Source organism: Typopeltis vanoorti, chromosome 2, assembly GCF_054136105.1.
Source record: "Typopeltis vanoorti isolate ZY-2024b chromosome 2, IOZ_Tvanoo_1.0, whole genome shotgun sequence".
Classification (NCBI taxonomy): domain Eukaryota; kingdom Metazoa; phylum Arthropoda; class Arachnida; order Uropygi; family Thelyphonidae; genus Typopeltis; species Typopeltis vanoorti.
In genome coordinates, this window is record NC_143550.1 from 177522014 (window position 1) to 177541259 (window position 19246).

The following is a 19246-nucleotide window of genomic DNA, read 5'->3' on the forward strand; positions in this document are numbered from 1 at the left end:
AGCAGTTCAATACGCTACAGTTATATGGTGTCAATGAGGCATTATATCAAGCAATACTTAGCCTTTATTTGAGTTGTAAGTTAGCAGTTAGAATTGAAGGAAGTACAGGAATATGGTTTAATGTTAAATCTGGTGTGAGACAAGGATGTACATTATCCCCTCTGTTATTCATTATCTATATCTATCACATTATGAAGGAAAGTGGTATTAAACATGATATCAAAATTGGAGATGTTAATGTCAGCTCTTTGCTTTATGCGGATGATGTTATACTTCTAAATAAATCCGCTACAATTCTGCAAGATTCTCTGACTAAATTGCATAACTGTTGTAATAGATATGGTATGAAGATCAGCAATAAAAAGACAAAGACAATGAAAATAGGCAGAATCATTGTGTTGTGAATGGAGAACCTGTGGAACAAGTAAAACATTTCAGCTACTTAGGCACAATTTTTACTGAAGATGGTAAATTAAATATAGAAATTGACAGCAAAATCAGCAAAGCTGGTATGATAGGAAGTTAATTGAATAAATTCATATGGAATAAGAGAGAAATTAGTTGGAACACTAAATTAGCTGTATATAAGACAGTGTGCAAACCAGTTTTAACTTATGGATCTGAGATCCGGGTCTGAAGTAAAACACTTGATCAAAGACTAGAGACCACAGATATGAGAGTCCTGAGAAAGATTATAGGCGTGAACAGATGCCATCAATGGCAATATCATATTAAAAATGAGGATATTAGGAAAGAAATTGACATTGTCAGCTTCCAGGAATGCGTTAGCAGAGCTAATCTCAGGTGGTATGGTCACTTAAACAGAATGGACGAAGAAAGATTAGCAAAACAAGTGTTCTTTGCCAGGTTGGTAGCAAAACGACCCAAAGGAAGACCAAGATATAGGTGGATTGTTACGGTACAAAGTGCCTTAGACAATAGAAATATAAGATCTGATAATGTTGGATTCTTGACAAGTAACAGACTGATTTGGAGGAAAATTATAGATAGGAAATTAGTAATGATGTAATTTTTTTCATGTAGTACTATCATATCCTGTACACCCCTTGAGGGTACATGGCAGGAATTTGATGATATCAGTAGAATAATTAATTGAAATATACTGGACTAATTATTATTATTATTATTATTATGTGACACCTCCAAGGAGTCCGAAGACTCATAGAGGGAGGGCACCTACTCTACACCTCTCTGTCTTCACCACTCAGTGAACCAACTACAATGAACTGCATCATCTACACCAATGCCATCTACTAGCCGCCCACTACCACTAGTATTTTCAAAGATCCATGCCCACGACAGGATTCGAACCTGCAGCCTTTTTGCAGAAGAGTGGATGTGTTAACCACTTAGCCACCATTCCAGAATTACACAAATATTTCATGTTGGGATTCATTGTATCTTCTGACTGTTTCAGTTTCTATTTTCTTGTTTGAAAGGAATATTGCCAGTGAGATCTTTTTCCCCATTACACCAGTGTCATCTAGTGATATCTAATATATCAAATTAAGAACTAAAAAGAACTAAAACAAAATGTAAATAGCACAAATGAACATTTGGTTTGAAACAAACAAGATTTGAGAAAGTTGCATGCATACATATCTAGAATATTAAGTAGGGAATATGATTAGAATTTCTGAGAAAATGTGACAGAGTGATGCTCAGCTATTTGGGATAATTTTTCACATAGTATTATGAATCTTCATAAGTATGTGAAGCTGCCTATAAAAAGAATGACTTTGGGAGTATTATCAAAATAAAAATGGAAAAAGGCTAAAAGTGGGGAACTTTAGATGATGTGTAGGTTTGTACTCCTAATTACAGTTTCTTCTCTTTTCACAGTGGGCCAATTTACATGCAAGTGTATTATCTCTTGCTTGTTTCATTTATGCATGCCACATTTTCATCTTATATAGGATTAGTTTTAAGTGACTAAATCCTACACAACTCAGTGAAGTCTTATCTTATTCATGCTATTCACATTCTTCAATAATGTCCTAATAGTTCCTATACATAGACCCTCCATATTTCAGTTAGTATAGATGATGCCCTCTGGTCTGGAAGACCTGGGTTCAATTCCCGTCTGTGACATGAAGAACCTTTATCTGGTCTCATACGGAGGTAGGGGATTTTTTTCACCTGGAAACTGAGGTTTTTTGTCCCCCCAGAACAGGCAAACAGGTCCCGTGAACACATGCACACACATCTACAGACATAGGACACACCCAGTGGCTCCTCGCGTTATGGTTGTGAAGTCCAAGAATAGTTGGAAAGTTATGGGCACTTAAGTGCCTATATTGGCTAATTACCTTATGAAGTATTTTGACTAACATTTCCACAGAATTCTTCGTAAGCTTCCTAGGACCACTGAAGAAGAAGAAGAAAGTTTCTATACATAGTACTCAATACAGTATATGACTATCAGGTAGACAAGAAAAGCATTTCAATTTCACTTCTATTTGTTTACAAATCTAACACACTCTGAAGACCATTGAATTACCAGCATATCTAACACATCTTCAGAGAAACTAGAAAAATATGATAGCAAATCTAATTTAGTTCAGTTTGCTGTGGTTTATTAAAATGTAAAATTTCAATTATGTTATCAGGGTTTCTTTTCATTTGTTTTATATCAGATTATCATGCCTAATAAATGCCGTTCGCAGATAAGTAAAGTTTTGAATGGATATCATTTTAGGTCAACTTACAGTATTGGAAATATTATTGCCCCTATTGTCCAATAGCAAGCTAGTCAAAGAAGCCATGGCAAAAGGTAATTATATCTGGGTTTTTTTTTTTTTTTTTGCACATTTTTTATCCATGTTGCATGTGTTTCATCTGCTAAATTTTATTAGCTTGAATAGCTTGCTTTTGTGTGTGTATGTGAGAGATTTTTTTAATAATACTACTACTCATTGAAGGTTGTGAACCTAGCACATCAGTAATTAGTACTGGGATTAATTTGTTAGCACTAGGGTTCAACTTCCTAGTATCCTGAATGGTTTAAAACAGTAACCAAGCTTCATCCTTAATGCAGGATTATTTCACATAGTCTGCTTTTTTTTTAAGTTAGAGCAATAGATTGTACAAACTTATAGATTGTCTCCTGTTGGAATTGTTTTAGTAAAATTCACTAAATTTTACTGCATTCACTTCATTGGTTATCCTAGCTACTATCTCTCTCTGTTGTCTTATATTCCTGGTCTCTCTTCATCTTTCACACTACTGTTTCCATTGCCAATCACTTTTGTCTCTTCAATGCCACTCTCCTGTTCCACTTCATCTTTTACTTTTAATCTCTTGCTTGCATCACACAGTACCCTTCCATCTAGCAACCGTTTCTCCAGTTCAGTCATTCCAAGGCCATTCAAATGCAGTCCATCACATCTGTATAATTCCATTCTTCCTTCAAATACATGCCGTACATCCACAAACTGTACTCCCTTTTCCTCACACAGCTCCAATAACATACTATTCATGATTTTGGCTCTCCGACTCAACTCATTATTGCCATACCTCACACTGACAGCCTTTCCCACCATACTGTTATCTTTCACTCTTTTCTATAACCTCCTGATATTCACCCTTACTTTCTCTGTATATCTACTTAAATCATTTGTTCCCGCAACCACTACTAATTCTCTTGCTCATTTCCTCCTCATGTCCAATAGCATGAATTGTCTTGCTCATTCTCCCTCCTGGATAGCAGACCTAATGGACTCTCATTAACCAATCCTCTAACAATGGAATCTTCATATATATACTGCTATTCTTCAATTACTTGTCAGTTCTTTTACTTTTTTTTCTTTCATTCTATTCTTTTGCGCACTTTCATTTGTTTCTACTAAAAGTCTAATATTACGCTGCATATTCTTCATTTTTGAAGAATTTTTGAATAACTGTTTCATAAAATCTTGCATTCTGGCAGTTTCACTCTCTCTCACTCCTGTTCTCTCTCTCTCTACCTCTTGTTCTGTTGCAACTTACTTCTGTTTCCTCATTTATATACTTTCTTTCTCTCCCTTATCATTTTCACTTCTACATTCTTTCATTCCCTCAATCACATTAGCTTTTGTACCATTCTTTCATTTAATCTATCTTTCATTTCATTTCTAGTCTGTTGTCTAACAGAATATCACACTTCCTACAAATCAATATTTTCTGTCATCTCCTGTTCAGTCTCTCCACAAACACATCGAACCATTTTTGAAAAGTATGTTGTTGATGGTACTTGATTTTCGCAGTGTTTGCCTAGTCACACCATTCGACACCCACATGTTTGACTTGTGAGTATCACTATTGTGTTCTGTTCAAAGAAGGCAAGATTCAAAATTTCAATTAATAAAGTCAGTAGCAATTCCCCAAGGCCAGAAATAATGCACACACACTCAGTTATCAGAAATAAACAATACTATACTAAAATTCAAGCAATGTCATCAATTATTGTGCAGAATAGCACTAATCTTTTCTGGAGCTCTTTTCCAAACTATGAATATTGTGGTCGCTGTTAGCTGCTACTTATAACATCACACTCTGAATAATAACTAAAGACCACTACATGTTTCTTTAAATGTATGTTAGTCACTTCTTTAGAATCAAATTTCATATTGTAGATACTTTGATTAGAAGAAAACTCACAATTATGAATAAAGAAATTTCCCTATTTTATCTCTGGTGAAAATGCATACCTGCCAATTAGCATATACTAGAAAGAAACTAAATTCTTCTTTATCCTATCAAATACTGTGCAGGAAAATCCTGGAATGAAAGCTTATTCATTCTCAGTGGCCTGTAAGTCATGAAGGGGTTTAAAATGTGAATAACTTTTTTGATTATTAATTTTATCATTTTATTTTTTTCAGGTACATGCAAAATTTTGAAAATGCCTTTTTTTTTTGTCAAAAATTTCACAAAGATCTGAGATCTGCAGTTAATTTGCTATCATGTTCTCCAGATCTGACATCTCCTGACTTCCTCCTCTGGGGATACCTGAAGGAAAAGGTGTGAACTGTGAACAAGCCCCAGATAATCCAACAGCTGAAGAACATTTGTGCAGAAATTAGGGTGTTGCAGCCAGAAACATTAACCACTATCATGGAGCATGACATAGAAAGGGATCTTTGTGAAGCTAAAACTGGAAGGCATTTACATGATGTGGTTTTTTTATAACTAATAAAAAAAACCTCCAGGTTCTGTATTTCTTTATAACAAAAAAAAAAAAAAAGAATAAAAATAATTAATAAATTACCTTGATGGACCTGTGTTTCACTTAGGTTTTCTCCATGAGTGTAGGTCACAAAGATACCTCCAACGATCTCGATTTTGAACCTCTCTCTTTCATGTTATACCCATAGATTTCACTAATGGATCTTCCCATCTTGTAGGTGGTCTTCCTGGTTTTCTCTTTATTCTTGGTTGTCAGTTGAGTATTCTATATGTCCATCTGTTATCCTTGAGTCTGGCTATGTGACCTGCATATCTCATCTTGCTTTCATATATTTCAGTTACCACATCTTTTTATGACTGATCTCTTTCTTAGTTCCGTGTTTCTAACATGTTCCATTTTGCTGATGTTACAAATCCTGCATTCTATTGCACGCTGAGTTATTCTGAGAGTCTTTTCTTTTCTTTTCTTCTGTCACTGTTAAATAGTTTTGCCTTCGCAGAGATGTCAAGATTTGGATCAGTAAGTGTTTCTTTTAGTCTGTTGAATGATAGCCATGCAGCTTTCTTTCTTTTTGCTAGTTCTTCAGATAAATCATTATTCGTTTTTATTGTTTGTCCTAAGTAATTGTAGGAGTCAACTTGTTCTATAGGGATGTTATTAATACATTGGCAACTATCACTTATGTAGATGTTTTTGATCCGTTGTGTTTTTTCTAGATTCATTTCTAAGCCTGTCTTACTGCTGTTTGTGTATATTTTTTCACCCATTTCTTCTAGGTCTTTTGGGTTGTGGGATATCAGTACTAGATCATCGGCAAACATAAGGATTCGTAGTTTTTCACCATCTATGTTTATTCCTATGTTTAGGTCTATTTTTTTCAGAATGTATTCTAAAGTGCTGGTAAATAGATTTGGGGAGATCACATCACCTTAGCAGACCCCTCTCTTTATATCTATATTTATAGGTTGATCAAATAGGGTTATTTGTGTGGTCTGATTTTTGTTAATTCCTTTTATCATGTGGATGTAAGCAGGTTCCACATTTATTTCCAGTAGGGCACTGATGACTGCATTGTGTTCTATGGTATCAAATGTTTTTTTAAAATCAATAAAGAGGAAACATAGAGGGATTCACTATTCTATGCATTTTTCTGTTAGTCGTGAAATGACCTGGATATGATCCATTGTGGAGAAGTCTCTTCTGAATCCTGCCTGCTCTCTACTGGAGTTGTCTTCAAGAATGTTTTGGATTCTGTTCAGTATTATCATGATTTTATATGTGTGAGAAAATAGACCGATTGGACGATAGTTTTTTATGTCTTCCTTCCTCCCTTTTTTGAATAGAAGTATTGTTTTTGAGGTCTTCCATTACTCTGCAATCTTTCTTTCTTTGAAGTACCACATGAATCTGGCAGCCAAATTAATAAATAAGGTTATTATTAAATGTTTAAACCCCCTTCATGACTTATGGGCCACCCTGTATATGCTTAGATATTAATGAAATAATTTTGTCTCCTTGGGCAGTGTTGGAACGTCCTTCTTGGCTCTGTGGTTTGCCATCTTGTTGTAATGTTGTTCTTAATAAAATCAATTAATTGCTGGTTGATTACTAATCAAAATACAGGAAAATTTATATTTATACTGTGACCCCTATATTTAGATTAGTCTATGTAAAATAGTAGAATCAATCTTCAATTAACTTAACAGTCTCCTTAATCGTACAGGCCGAATTTAATATTTTTCACTTAGGGCTCCCGCAAGGTTTGAACTTTTTATGACCGGTGCAATGAAAAAGAATCAGGCACACACAATATTGAAATCAATAAAACTAAAACATATAATACAAGGTTATATGACAAGTACATAAATGTAACTCCGAAAATAAGATAATACAATTAACTCAGTTCTTCAGGTCATAACATTCATATTAAATTAGACTTCAAATCTTCAGATACAAAATTCACAGTTCTCTCAATAACAAAGATTGTTCATGCTGATCAATACTACAGAATTTCTTGCTAAATAAATTTGCTGTTATCACTCAGTTACACTCTATATTTAACACTTAGCAAGCACTTATAACATTATTAATCATGGCAGTTATTACTTGAAGGGGAATTACTTTCAAACTTCTAACTTCGGCTAAATTCAGTGAAACACCACAGTAAATGTTAGGATATTTGAGATGGAGCTATCACTTAAACCTTCACAAAATAAAATAAAATAGGACTATTCTTAACGGGATTAATCCTTAGTGCATCAGATTCAATGTGAGCACATTTCAAAACTATATTCACTTATTACTCCGATGGAACACTATTCAAAAGAATTCTTCAAGGAGATATCTGAATTATTATTTGTCGTGCTACACAATTCTTGACGGCTTACTATAAGGCAGAATAATTATTCCATGTTTACTACTCTATAACAAATTGAGCTTTGTACAATCCTTCTTTAAAGCGATATAGGAATACGTAGTAATTCTAAAACTTAGTGGATTTATTCTGAATCTTCTATTAATCTTCCAGTCTTTTAGTTATCTTATTACTAAATTCCTATTACTGCCACCGCTGACTTTACTCTCAGCTGTCTATATGTTTTCTCCTTGACTCTGTACACTTCTGAATGCTACTCCCTTGAATTTCCTGCCCTTCAGTCTCCGTGTTTACTTTTACCTCTCACTTATATGCCTTCCTTCTTCCCGCCTAAACTTGTTCACTCCGTCCAACTCATTAATTCCTTTTCCCTAATTATCGAAGCTCACGCCCTACGCTCGCGCATTCTATTTTATTTCTATCTCCATGGCAACGATCAAAACAGAACGTAAACATAAGCATTAGTGTTACATAAGGTTATACCTTTACACTCAGTAATGAAAAATAATAAATAAAAATATTGCAGTTACTTAATTTCTCCTTCACTTTCATTTACAAATATTAATAATAAAACATATGTTACAGTTTATATAAGGCACTTAAAAGTTACATATATAGAATTCCTCATAATATTATTTAAGGAATAAAGTAATAAGATAAATGTTATTTACTACAGAGTCCTTTCAATAGTATAATATACATTAAAATTATATAATTAAATAACTGATAAAATTCAATAGGATAATACATGAATAATAAATCCTAAGCAAGGGACTAACAAACAATATTTAAACAAGTCTTGCTTAGTATATGGTAGATTATGTTAAATGTGAATGAAGAATAAAAACATACAAAACAATTTCATTCACAGTTTAACAGCAGCAACTTAGGTTGCATCCTATCACTAAGAGTGGCAATAACACCACCTTGTTTTCTGTAAGGTGTTTAATCCAATACAGATTACAGTTCTTATGTTTCAAATTGCCAGGCTATCCTCTTTTATTTAGTATCTTGGTGTATAACATCTTGTAATAGGACACATACACTTAGGAAAGTGAGGATTGGATACTGAGAAAGAAGCCTTGTTTATGCATTCCTTTTAAGCTACTTGAAGGTTTCCTCCTATTTATCTAATTTTGATCCTTAAATAGCTCCATGTACAGGGTGTCCGGGCTAGTGGTATTCAAAAATAATAGCTTATAATGTGAGACCCACTCATTATGTTTTCTCAAACTAAAGCTCAGATGATACGATATCTCTCAAGGTTTGTATTGTCACATTTTCAAGGTCACACATATGGGTAGTCACACATGTGCAAAAACAGCATAATAACGGCTATATCCTGCTTATTGGATTGAAGAGGAGGCCCAACTGCCTGGCTGCCTAGATCTCCAGATATGACTCCATGGGCCTTTATTAAAGCTGTCTGTACCAGAGAAAAGTTTGAGATTTTGATGATTTGAAACAGCATATCATTGCAGCAGTTGTTATAATAATGCATCAGATTCTGGAAAACACATAGCAAGAGCTTGAGTATTGTTTTGACATCTGTCAAGCTACAAAAGGTACCCACATTGAACTTTACTAACCTTCATAAAAACTTGGTGAGTTACTCTGTATAATAACAAAATTCTTTTAATAAGCCTTATAGTTTTTGAAATATATGTGTGTATTTTTGGATAGCTATAGCCCAGTCACCTTTATATAATCAGGTTGTTTAATTTAAATCAGCATTATCAGTGTTTTTCTGAAGGGATTAAGTCCCAAATTAAGAATGTGCAGATTCCTGTTTACACCATTCCAGAAACTAGGGTTTTGAACTCTGCAGTACAACTCAGTGAAATAAACCATAGAACTTGCACCATTGCAAGTTTTGTGGTTTATTTCACATGTTCTATGGTTTATTGGACAATGGTATGAGTTAGAAATATGAAATTCTGCAGAACTTGCACCATTTTGGACAATAGTATGAGTTTGAAATATGAGATAGTGACCGGTTAAACAAGGCCCCCGTTGTTTTCGCCAGGGAACCAGGGCGAACAGCGAAAAGTCAGCTACTGGAACAAATCTGAAAACAAACCCCAACTCAACATCACCAGAGTTAAAGATCGGTACTATCAACGTAAGAAGGCTGAATGGCAAAGAAATGGAGCTAGCTGAGGAATTAGATAAGTACCAGATCAACATAATAGGGGTGACTGAAACAAAAAACACCAAAACTGGTGAGATCTTTCTGAGCAATAAATACAAAATGTTATACTCAGGCAATGACAATCAAGGAAAAGAAGGAGTAGCCATAGTATTCAATACAAAATACGAGGCTAATCTTCTTGAATGGCAGTCAGTCTCAAGTAGAGTAATGTGGGCAAATATGAGAATGGGGAACTGGACAATGAGACTTATTTGTGCCTATGGTCCCACAGAAGGTTCTACTAAGGTAGAAGTGGAGGAATTTTTTGAGGCTTTAGAAAAAGCAACTGACACAATGAAAAAGGAAAAGTTTGTCCTTGTTGGGGATCTAAATAGTAGAGTAGGAAATGATTGTGAGACATACAAAAATATTTTGGGAAAATTTGGAGAAAAGAGCAAAGCTAATAATAATGGCAAATATCTGTTGGATTTCTGCTCAGGACATGGACTGGTTATTACTAACACTATGTTCCAACATAAAAATGTGCACAAATTCACATGGAGAGAAGAGGCCAGGAATAAGAAAAGTCTCATTGACTATGTTATTGTTGATAGTGATGTTTTCTCCCTGGTGCAGGACACCAGAGTGTACAGAGGATTTGAAATTGGAAGTGATCACTATTTAGTCTTGAGCAGGATAAAATTGAATTTCATATTGAAAAGAATAACATGTAATAAAGTTTTAAAGCGAATAAAAGTTGAGCAGCTCTCAGATGTGAACTGTAGACTAAAATACAGAAATATTATTGAAAAGAAAATGAAAGAGTTTGAGAACAGGAATCAAACCTTGGAGATTCAGTGGCAAACTCTGAAGGAAACATTGATTGATTCTGCCAGAGAGGCATGTGGTGAGGTTGTGTGCAAGGATAAAAAAATCAGAACTCCCTGGTGGACACAGGAAGTTAAAGAGGCAGTGAAGGAAAAGAAGAAAGTATATCAAAAGTTCCTGGCAAATAAGTCAGCTTTTACTTTTACAGAATACAGAGACAAATGTAAGAAAGCTAAACAGTGTGTAAAACTAGCTAAACAAAAGTCATGGGAGGACTTTGGCAAGAATATAGAAAATAAATATCAAGAAGGTGGCAAAATATTCTGGAGGTTGTTGAAGAAGCTTAGGAATAGAGGAAAGAGTGCTGTAAAAGGAATTAGAGATGATAAAGGTGAAATGAAAACAGGAGAAAAAGATATCCTTGAAGTATGGAGTAATTACTTTGAAAAGCTGCTAAATGAAACAAGCAGTGATGACAGCACAGTGATAAAAAACACTGACCCGGCATGCAGTCAGGAATACATATCCATACTTGAAGTAGAAAAAGCCATCAAAGGCTTGAAATGTGGAAAGGCAGCAGGAGTAGATGATATTCGACCAGAAATGCTGAAGTATGGTGGTATAAGAGTCTTACAGTGGCTGCACTGCATAGTTCAGAAAGCCTGGACAGAGGGACGAATTCCCGATGATTGGAGTAGAGCTCTCATAGTACCTATATATAAAAAGGGAAATAAAACTGAATGTGAGAATTACAGAGGTATTTCCCTACTGAGTGTTCCTGGCAAGATCTATGCAAGTATACTTGAGAAACAGTTGAGAAGAATTGTGGAAGAAAAGCTTGGTGAAGAACAAGCTGGATTCAGGCCAAATAGAGGCTGTCAGGATCAGATCTTCACTTTACGACAAATAGTCGAGAAAGCATGGGAATATAACAAAGATCTGTATTTAAGTTTTGTCGATTTGGAAAAGGCATATGACAAGGTGCCAAGAGAGAAGCTATTCAATACGCTGCAGTTATATGGTGTCAATGGGGCATTATGTCAAGCAATACTTAGTCTTTATTTGAGTTGTGAGTCAGCAGTTAGAATTGAAGGAAGTACAGGAAGATGGTTCAATGTTAAATCTGGTGTGAGACAAGGATGTACATTATCCCCTCTGTTATTCATTATCTATATGGATCACATTATGAAGGAATGTGGTATTAAACCTGATATCAAAATTGGAGATGTTAATGTCAGCTCTTTGCTTTATGCGGATGATGTTATACTTCTAAATAAATCCGCTACAAGTCTGCAAGATTCTCTGACTAAATTGAATAGCTGTTGTAATAGATATGGTATGAAGGTCAGCAATAAAAAGACAAAGACAATGAAAATAGGCAGAATCATTGAAAATGTCAACTGTGTTGTGAATGAAGAACCTGTGGAACAAGTAAAACATTTCAGCTACTTAGGCACAATTTTTACTGAAGATGGTAAACTAAATATAGAAATAGACAACAGAATCAGCAAATCTGGTATCGTGGGAAGTCAATTGAATAAATTCATATGGAATAAGAAAGAAATTAGTCGGAACACTAAATTAGCTGTATACAAGACTGTGTTCAGACCAATTTTAACTTATGGATCTGAGAGCTGGGTCAGAAGTAAAACACTTGACCAAAGACTAGAGACCGCAGATATGAGAGTCCTGAGAAAGATTAGATGCGTGAACAGATGGCATCAATGGCAATATCATATTAAAAATGAGGATATTAGGAAAGAACTTGACATTGTCAGCATCCAGGAATGCGTTAGCAGAGCTAATCTCAGATGGTATGGTCACTTAAATAGAATGGGAGAGGAAAGATTAGCAAAACAAGTGTTCTCTGCCAGGTTGGCAGGAAAACGACCCAGAGGAAGACCAAGATATAGGTGGATTGATACGGTACAAAGTGCCTTAGACGATAGAAATATAAGATCTGATAATGTTGGAGTCTTGACAAGTAACAGACTGATTTGGAGGAAAATTGTAGATAGGAAGTTAGTAATGATGTAATTTTTTCATGTAGTACTGCCATATCCTGTACATCCCTTGAGGGTACATGGCAGGAATTTGATGATGATGATGATAGTGACAGTTGTCTGCTACTCTACTTTTATTTGTAAGTCTCTAAATCAGAATAGCCATGAATTCAACTATTGGTGATGACTGAAGGTAGAGACCAGCCTGCCTACTTAGAACTAAATGAGTTTTGCCTTCCCTTCTGGAGAATTGAAAGATATTTAGAGGATTTTACAGGAAATAAACAAATGCAAAGCGTGAATTTGGCAAACATTTTTTCTCTCCCATGTTAGACTGAATTAGCTTAAAAGGAATCACTTGAAGTACACATATGTATTTTGACTTCACTTTGTACAATCAGTATTAATTGAACAAAATAATTTCACAGAATTGGGAGCAGTGTTCTAAGATTCAGTAATTTTTATGGAACATTTTTTCAAGGAATTTCATTCAGAAATTGTCATTATTTTAACAAAAATGGAAGGGGTGTCAGGTGGTCAGAGAAACAAAATTTTTATTTTCCTCCTTTATTCAACTGCTATTCCTCCAAATCTATAGCTTTTGTAATTTTTTAATTGTAAGCTTGGCTTTATTTATAAGTATATCCATATTTAAATTCCTTAATAATAATACTAGTGCTGACTTTTTTTTTCTTGTGAAGATATGCTTCTTATCATATCATAGCAGCTTGTTACTATAGTAACACCTTTCTGTATTAAATTCTGCATCAATAATTGGCGGCTATAATTACCACTATACTTCCTCCTTAAACTACTCATGCCATCGAAATGATTGACAGTTATATGAAAAGAAAGTTTTATCTTAGTTGTATTGAACTGAAGATCTATGACCTGCAGATTAAAATTTTGGGGAACTTTTATAATTTTATTAAAGTTTATACCATTTCAGCATTCATGTAAATGAAAACTAAATAGCTGAGTATGTGTTAAATAGAATAGATGTGAATACTTTAAAATGCATTTTCATCATTTCTAATGGAAATATCTTTTCATTTAAAAACTAGGTGCTTTAATATATCTTTTGGATTTGTTCTGTAATTCTACAAATCCTAATATTCGGGAACAAACTGCTGAACTTCTGTCAAAGATGACAGCTGACAAGCTTGTTGGTCCTAAGTTACGAATTACCCTTACCAAATTCCTACCACATCTATTTTTAGATGCAATGAAAGATTCCCCAGAAGCAGCTGTTCATATGTTTGAAGGTGAGATTTGATTATATATTAAATTTAATGAACGGATCCAAAATACAAATTGTGTATCTGTACATTTTTGTGTATTTGTTTGCTACATGTGCATTCACACACATGTACACATTACACATTTGCAAGACATGATATATTACAAATTGATTAAAAATTGAAACAACACTTGCAATTCTGTAATTATTGTTGTAAGCAATTCTCTATATTGACTTGATCAGAATACAAGCAAAAATTATCTGTATCAGCATAATCAAATTTTCAAGATTGAAAATAAAAAATAATAAAAAAATGGAAAAAAAATTAAGGGGAAAATCTTCCATATTACCATAACTGAATTTTCAAGATTGGAAGAATGAAAATTCTAGAGTTTTTTGTGGTCTTACTAATTTTTTCATTATATTTGATACTGATCAATTTAATTTTGAACCAATAATTAAATCTCTAATTTTAAGTGCTTACTGTGCAGGATATCCCAATTCATTAATTTTACAACAGTTGGTGTCTGCATCAAGAGTAGCATCAATATGCTACTAATTGTCATTCAGATATAACTAAATTAGATATAACACAGAAGTCATAACATCCATGTTATATCTAAAAAAAATATCACAGAAAAAAAAATGGAAACATGCAAGAAGAGAAAACATAGTACTATTAAAGGACTGTAGTTCTGTCGACAACAGGAACAAGGGTTAACCATAAAAGTATATGATAAATAAAGTCATGATTTCACCTAATTGTATGATAATTGGCATTCGTTAGCAATAGTTTTAATTTCTCTCTCTTTTCTCCCACTTCTGAAAAAAATCACAGGCATTATGGAATGTTGTGATAAATCATTTTGAACTTTTTTGAGAGGAGAGGAAGTTGAACCATTGCAGATATTTCAATTTACATCTGGGTTGTTCATTTATTTCAACTATTTATGGTTAAATACTTCATAGGAATTTTGTACGTGTCATATAAACTGTACATTGTAATTACCAAAGATATTTTCCAAATATGTAAAATCCTTCTCTGTCATGATGTCAAGAAGAATTATTTCTTGATGAATACACTCTAATGTGCAGTATGTTACTGAACATAATTTAGTTCATTTTAAGTGGTTTAACACAGAATGAAATTACAGAAGATCTGATGAATTATAATTCAATTATCTGCCTACTTACAAGTTGCACACAGATTTGTATCTGAGATATTATTCATAACTTTTCTTTTTCAGCATGATCAGCATGAATAGTTATGGAGTATCCTTAACCAATTAAGAAATTGAGACTTCAAACAGTTTGAACTTGTGAATAAGTTTGATAGAAGAAAGGCTTATATAAGATTGGTGGTTTGTATTTAAAGGGATTTGGAGTTGGATGTCTTGAGAAAGTATTTTTCACTGAGAGTTCAGAAGTACAAAGACAGGAAAACTAGAATGTGTGTATGTGGGGAGGTAAGTATGGAAAGTTAGAAGTAAGTGGTTGAGTGATCACATAATGCTGAATGTAGCTCCTCGGGATCGTAACTGTAGTGGGATAATAAACACAAGACATAAGAAAGGATGTGGGATGAATGTAGATTGCAGTTTATGTATATTAATGCCAGAAATATTCAGAATAAGGGAGAAAATCTTTGGGCAGCATTGGTTAGCTCAACTCAACTTGGCCAAAAGTTATAGGCATTAGTGAGACTTCATTGATTAAGTAAGAATGATATGTAGATACGCTAATTGGAAAGAAGTCAACGGACACCCCCATGGGCAAGTTACATTGTACCATGCAAAAAGTCTTGTTTTGTAGCTGGTATTTATACCAGCTACAAAACAAGACTTTTTGCATGGCACAATGTAAATTGGAGGAATATGATGCTCCCAAGTCTGTGAAACTGTGTCTGGGTGAAATGGCTGTGAGAAAGGAACTGCAAAAAATTGTAATAGGATGCCATTGCAGGCCTACAGCAGTACAATTTAAAAGTTGTCTTCACACTGCTAGAAAAAGTGTCCAAGATGTTATGATCACCCAAACAGCCTCACTATCCTCTCAAATAACCAGGAGTGTACAAAAAAAAAACACGTAAATTCAGATTGACTTTAAACCAAAAATTATAAAATAACCACAGTACAGTCATCCCTCGACTTATGTCCTTTCGAAGATACGTCCGTAATCCAATAAGGGAATGAATAACATTTTCGGCTATACTTTCGAACAAGACTCAAGCAAGCATAAGGTAAAGCATGCACAGTGGCAACAGTGCTTTCAGCTGCAATCTCTCTCAGCAGTTGGCACTTGTCTTCAACAGTTCCTCTGTTGATTTTGTGTTTGAGAAATGAGTTATTTGTGTGTTTATCATTAAATATTTTACAATGTTTTGTGCAACATGGCCCCTACACGCATAATCAAAAAAAGGCGAGCAATTGATCTTGAAATGGAGTTGCAAGTTCTAAAGTAACATGAAGATGGCAAGCTCGTCGGTGTAATTGCATATGACTTCGGATAGTCTCATTCTACAGAGACGACCATTTTGAAAAATAAGGATATTTTTCAAAATATCCTTATTTTTTTTATATAAGGATATAAGAATCGTAAAGGCTGTGAAAGGATCTGTTTCCATTAAATTGACAATAGTGACGAAACAATGACAAGGTCCTGTCGGTGATATGGAAAAGCTACTTGCATTATGGATAGAGGATCTGAACCAAAAGCGCATACCCCTTAGCACTGTGACCATAACTGCTAAGGCACTAAGTCTCTTCAACATGTTGAAGGAGAAAGCGGAACCCAATTAGGACTATGAATTCAATGCTTCTTCCTGTTGGTTCACGAGATTCAAGCAGCGATTTGTGCTGCATAATGTGAAAATGTATGGGAATCTGTATGCTGAGGAGGCTGCCAAGGAGCTTGTGGAAAAATTGGATAAAATTATTATGCAGGAGAATTGTTTGCCACAGCAAATATTTAATATGGATGAGACATTCTTGTTTCAGAAAAAAATGCCCAAGCAGACATTCATCCACAAAAGGCTAAAATCTATACCTAGTTTCAATGCTCTTAATGTCCTTATTATGATTCTGTTTTGGGTAATGGCTATCAACTGAAACTATTTGTGATATGGCACAGTGAGAATCCATGAATCTTTAAAAACATTAGGAAGCATACTCCTAGTTCATTATCGGTGCAATAAGTTGTGGATGACTCAAAAATTGTTTGTGGATGCCTTAATCAACTGTTATGCAAGTGAAATAAAAAGCTATTGTGTGAAAGAAAATGTAGAATTTAAAATTTTATTAATTCTAGATAATGCCCCAGGTCATACGTCTTATAGCAGTGATCTTCACCAATTTCAAAGTCATGTTTCTCCCTCCAACAACTACTTTATTGATCCCACCAATGGATCAGGGATCAATCAATGGATCAATTGCAGTGTTTAAGGCTTATTATCTATGGAGAACTTTTTCAGAGGCCATTTCTGCTACTAAAGGAAATGACCAGCCTCTCATGTAATTCTGGAAAACATTCAATATTTATCATGCTATTAAAAATATTGCTGTGGCTTGGGATGAAGTGACCTCTCAATGTATGAGTGACATATGGAAAAAGACATTAAAAAGGTTTGTGCATGATTTTGGAAGTTTGTAATAGTGGCCCTAGCAAACAATCTGAATCTCGAAGTGAATGATGACAACATAATTCAACTCATAGAAAGTTCCCCAGAAGAGGAAAAACAAGAAAAGGAAGAGGTAGTTAAACAATTTACAGTTGTTACATTGTTGATTTTTCTTATAAACTATACTTCTATTATTCCCTTTTATGCCAACTAAGAATGAGATCTCTAATCTATCTCTCTAGGATCGTTTCCTTTTCGACCTCTGACAAAATTTGTTTGTTTAAGCTGTGCCAGTCAGAGTTCTAGGACAGAAGAATTCTTGCCTCAGAGAAACCTCCCATAGTTCTAGAGCGACCTAATCTTGTTAAAAGTTTAAAGCATCCGTAGAAATCTTAGCTTGCAGTCATGGCCTTATTACTCTAAAATTCCCTTATGCATAGGTTCAAACTTTTATGAGTGGTAAAATTAGTCTCATGCTCAGACTTACATAGCAAAACATTTTTATTAAGAATCTAATGAATTTACAAATAGGTTTAAACATATCAAAAGCATATCACATTATCATTACTAAATCAATTGAACAACGATGAAAGAACACTCTAATTAATGAACATACAACTCATATCCTTAGGTTATTTAATTAAATACACACTTAGCATAAAATACAAATTCATAATTCCTAACTTCAATTGCCAACATAGGTCCCTCCACATTAATTAGATCTCACACAAAATCTTAAATCTTCAGACTACCAGTCCAATGGAACTAACAAATCACTAAGTGCATTAATCACTCAAAAGTTCTCTAAGTAATTGTCCATCTTCCTTTCCACTTAATTCTCGTTCACTCCTTTTCTCTAAAGCTAATTGTTAATTGAATAAGAAATTTTACGTTACCACCGCCACTTGAGGTTACCGTGTCCCTTTCATCCGTCCTTTGTCCTTAGATACCTTTCTGCTTCAGTGGATCATGTCCAAGCAGAGGTCATGTTGCTGGTCACTGTCGTTAGCCTGACCGCTTTCCACAGGGATCCTTCCGCTGTCTCATCCCGGTAAAAACCTTTACTGATGGCCCGAATTGGTGGACGGCGCCATCTCGCGTACAGCTCGTCCAATACTAGTCAGTCAGCAACGGGGAAAAAGCCTGCCATTGGTCATCGTAGAGCTTCCTTCCACTTGTCAGCATCGTAGCTCCAAACGAGAACAGGAACAGAAAAAACGGGCTTGAAACCTGCGTGAACCCGCATTTATTCTCCTTCATTGTACCCTCTTTTGGTTACAGAAATTTCTCATGGTGCCTTCCTATTCGCCCTCATGTTATCATGTCACAATTCTTCTCCTTGAAGAGCACTCTTTTCGTAGAACGCGAGTTCGATTCGCTTTCCATGAATGCTTTCGCCTTGGGTGTTACGCTATCGTAGGTAACTTGCATGTGACCTCTGTTAGCATTTTGATATACATTTTGTATAGAGTATATTTTAATCACTAATGCTTTTAAACAACAAAATTTCTATTTAGACAAACAAATTTCTCCTCCTTATTACTTCCTTTAAGGTAATTCAAATATGTTCTCTTTTTACAATTTGTTTTCTTCACTAATAGTACAAGTATTTCTTGGTCAGTATTGCATTCTTGTTAAATCTTGACTGAATGATCCTTTTGATGAAAAGGTCCTCATTCAAGATCTAACACAGTGAAGGGTCTTGCAGAAATGTTCTTTGCAGTTAGCGATGTTCTCAAAATGGCTGAAGACATGGACCCCATTGTTGAACACTACTTAATAATAGAAACAAAAGTACATGATGCAGTTGCTTGCTATGAACAAATTTATGATGAAAAGAAGAAGAGGAATAAGCAAAGCACATTG

The 19246-nt window shown here is 34.6% G+C and overlaps 1 protein-coding gene across 1 annotated transcript in view; it reads left to right on the plus strand.

Annotated features, from left to right (window-relative positions):
- The window catches only part of Rme-8 (receptor mediated endocytosis 8), a 1025705-nt gene that overhangs the window by 867313 nt on the left and 139146 nt on the right, over window positions 1-19246 (plus strand). The window contains exons 44-45 of the mRNA XM_090414028.1: window positions 2720-2794; window positions 13589-13789. Of these exons, the coding sequence (XP_090270154.1) occupies window positions 2720-2794; window positions 13589-13789 (276 nt within the window). The remainder of the gene's footprint in view (window positions 1-2719; window positions 2795-13588; window positions 13790-19246) is intronic.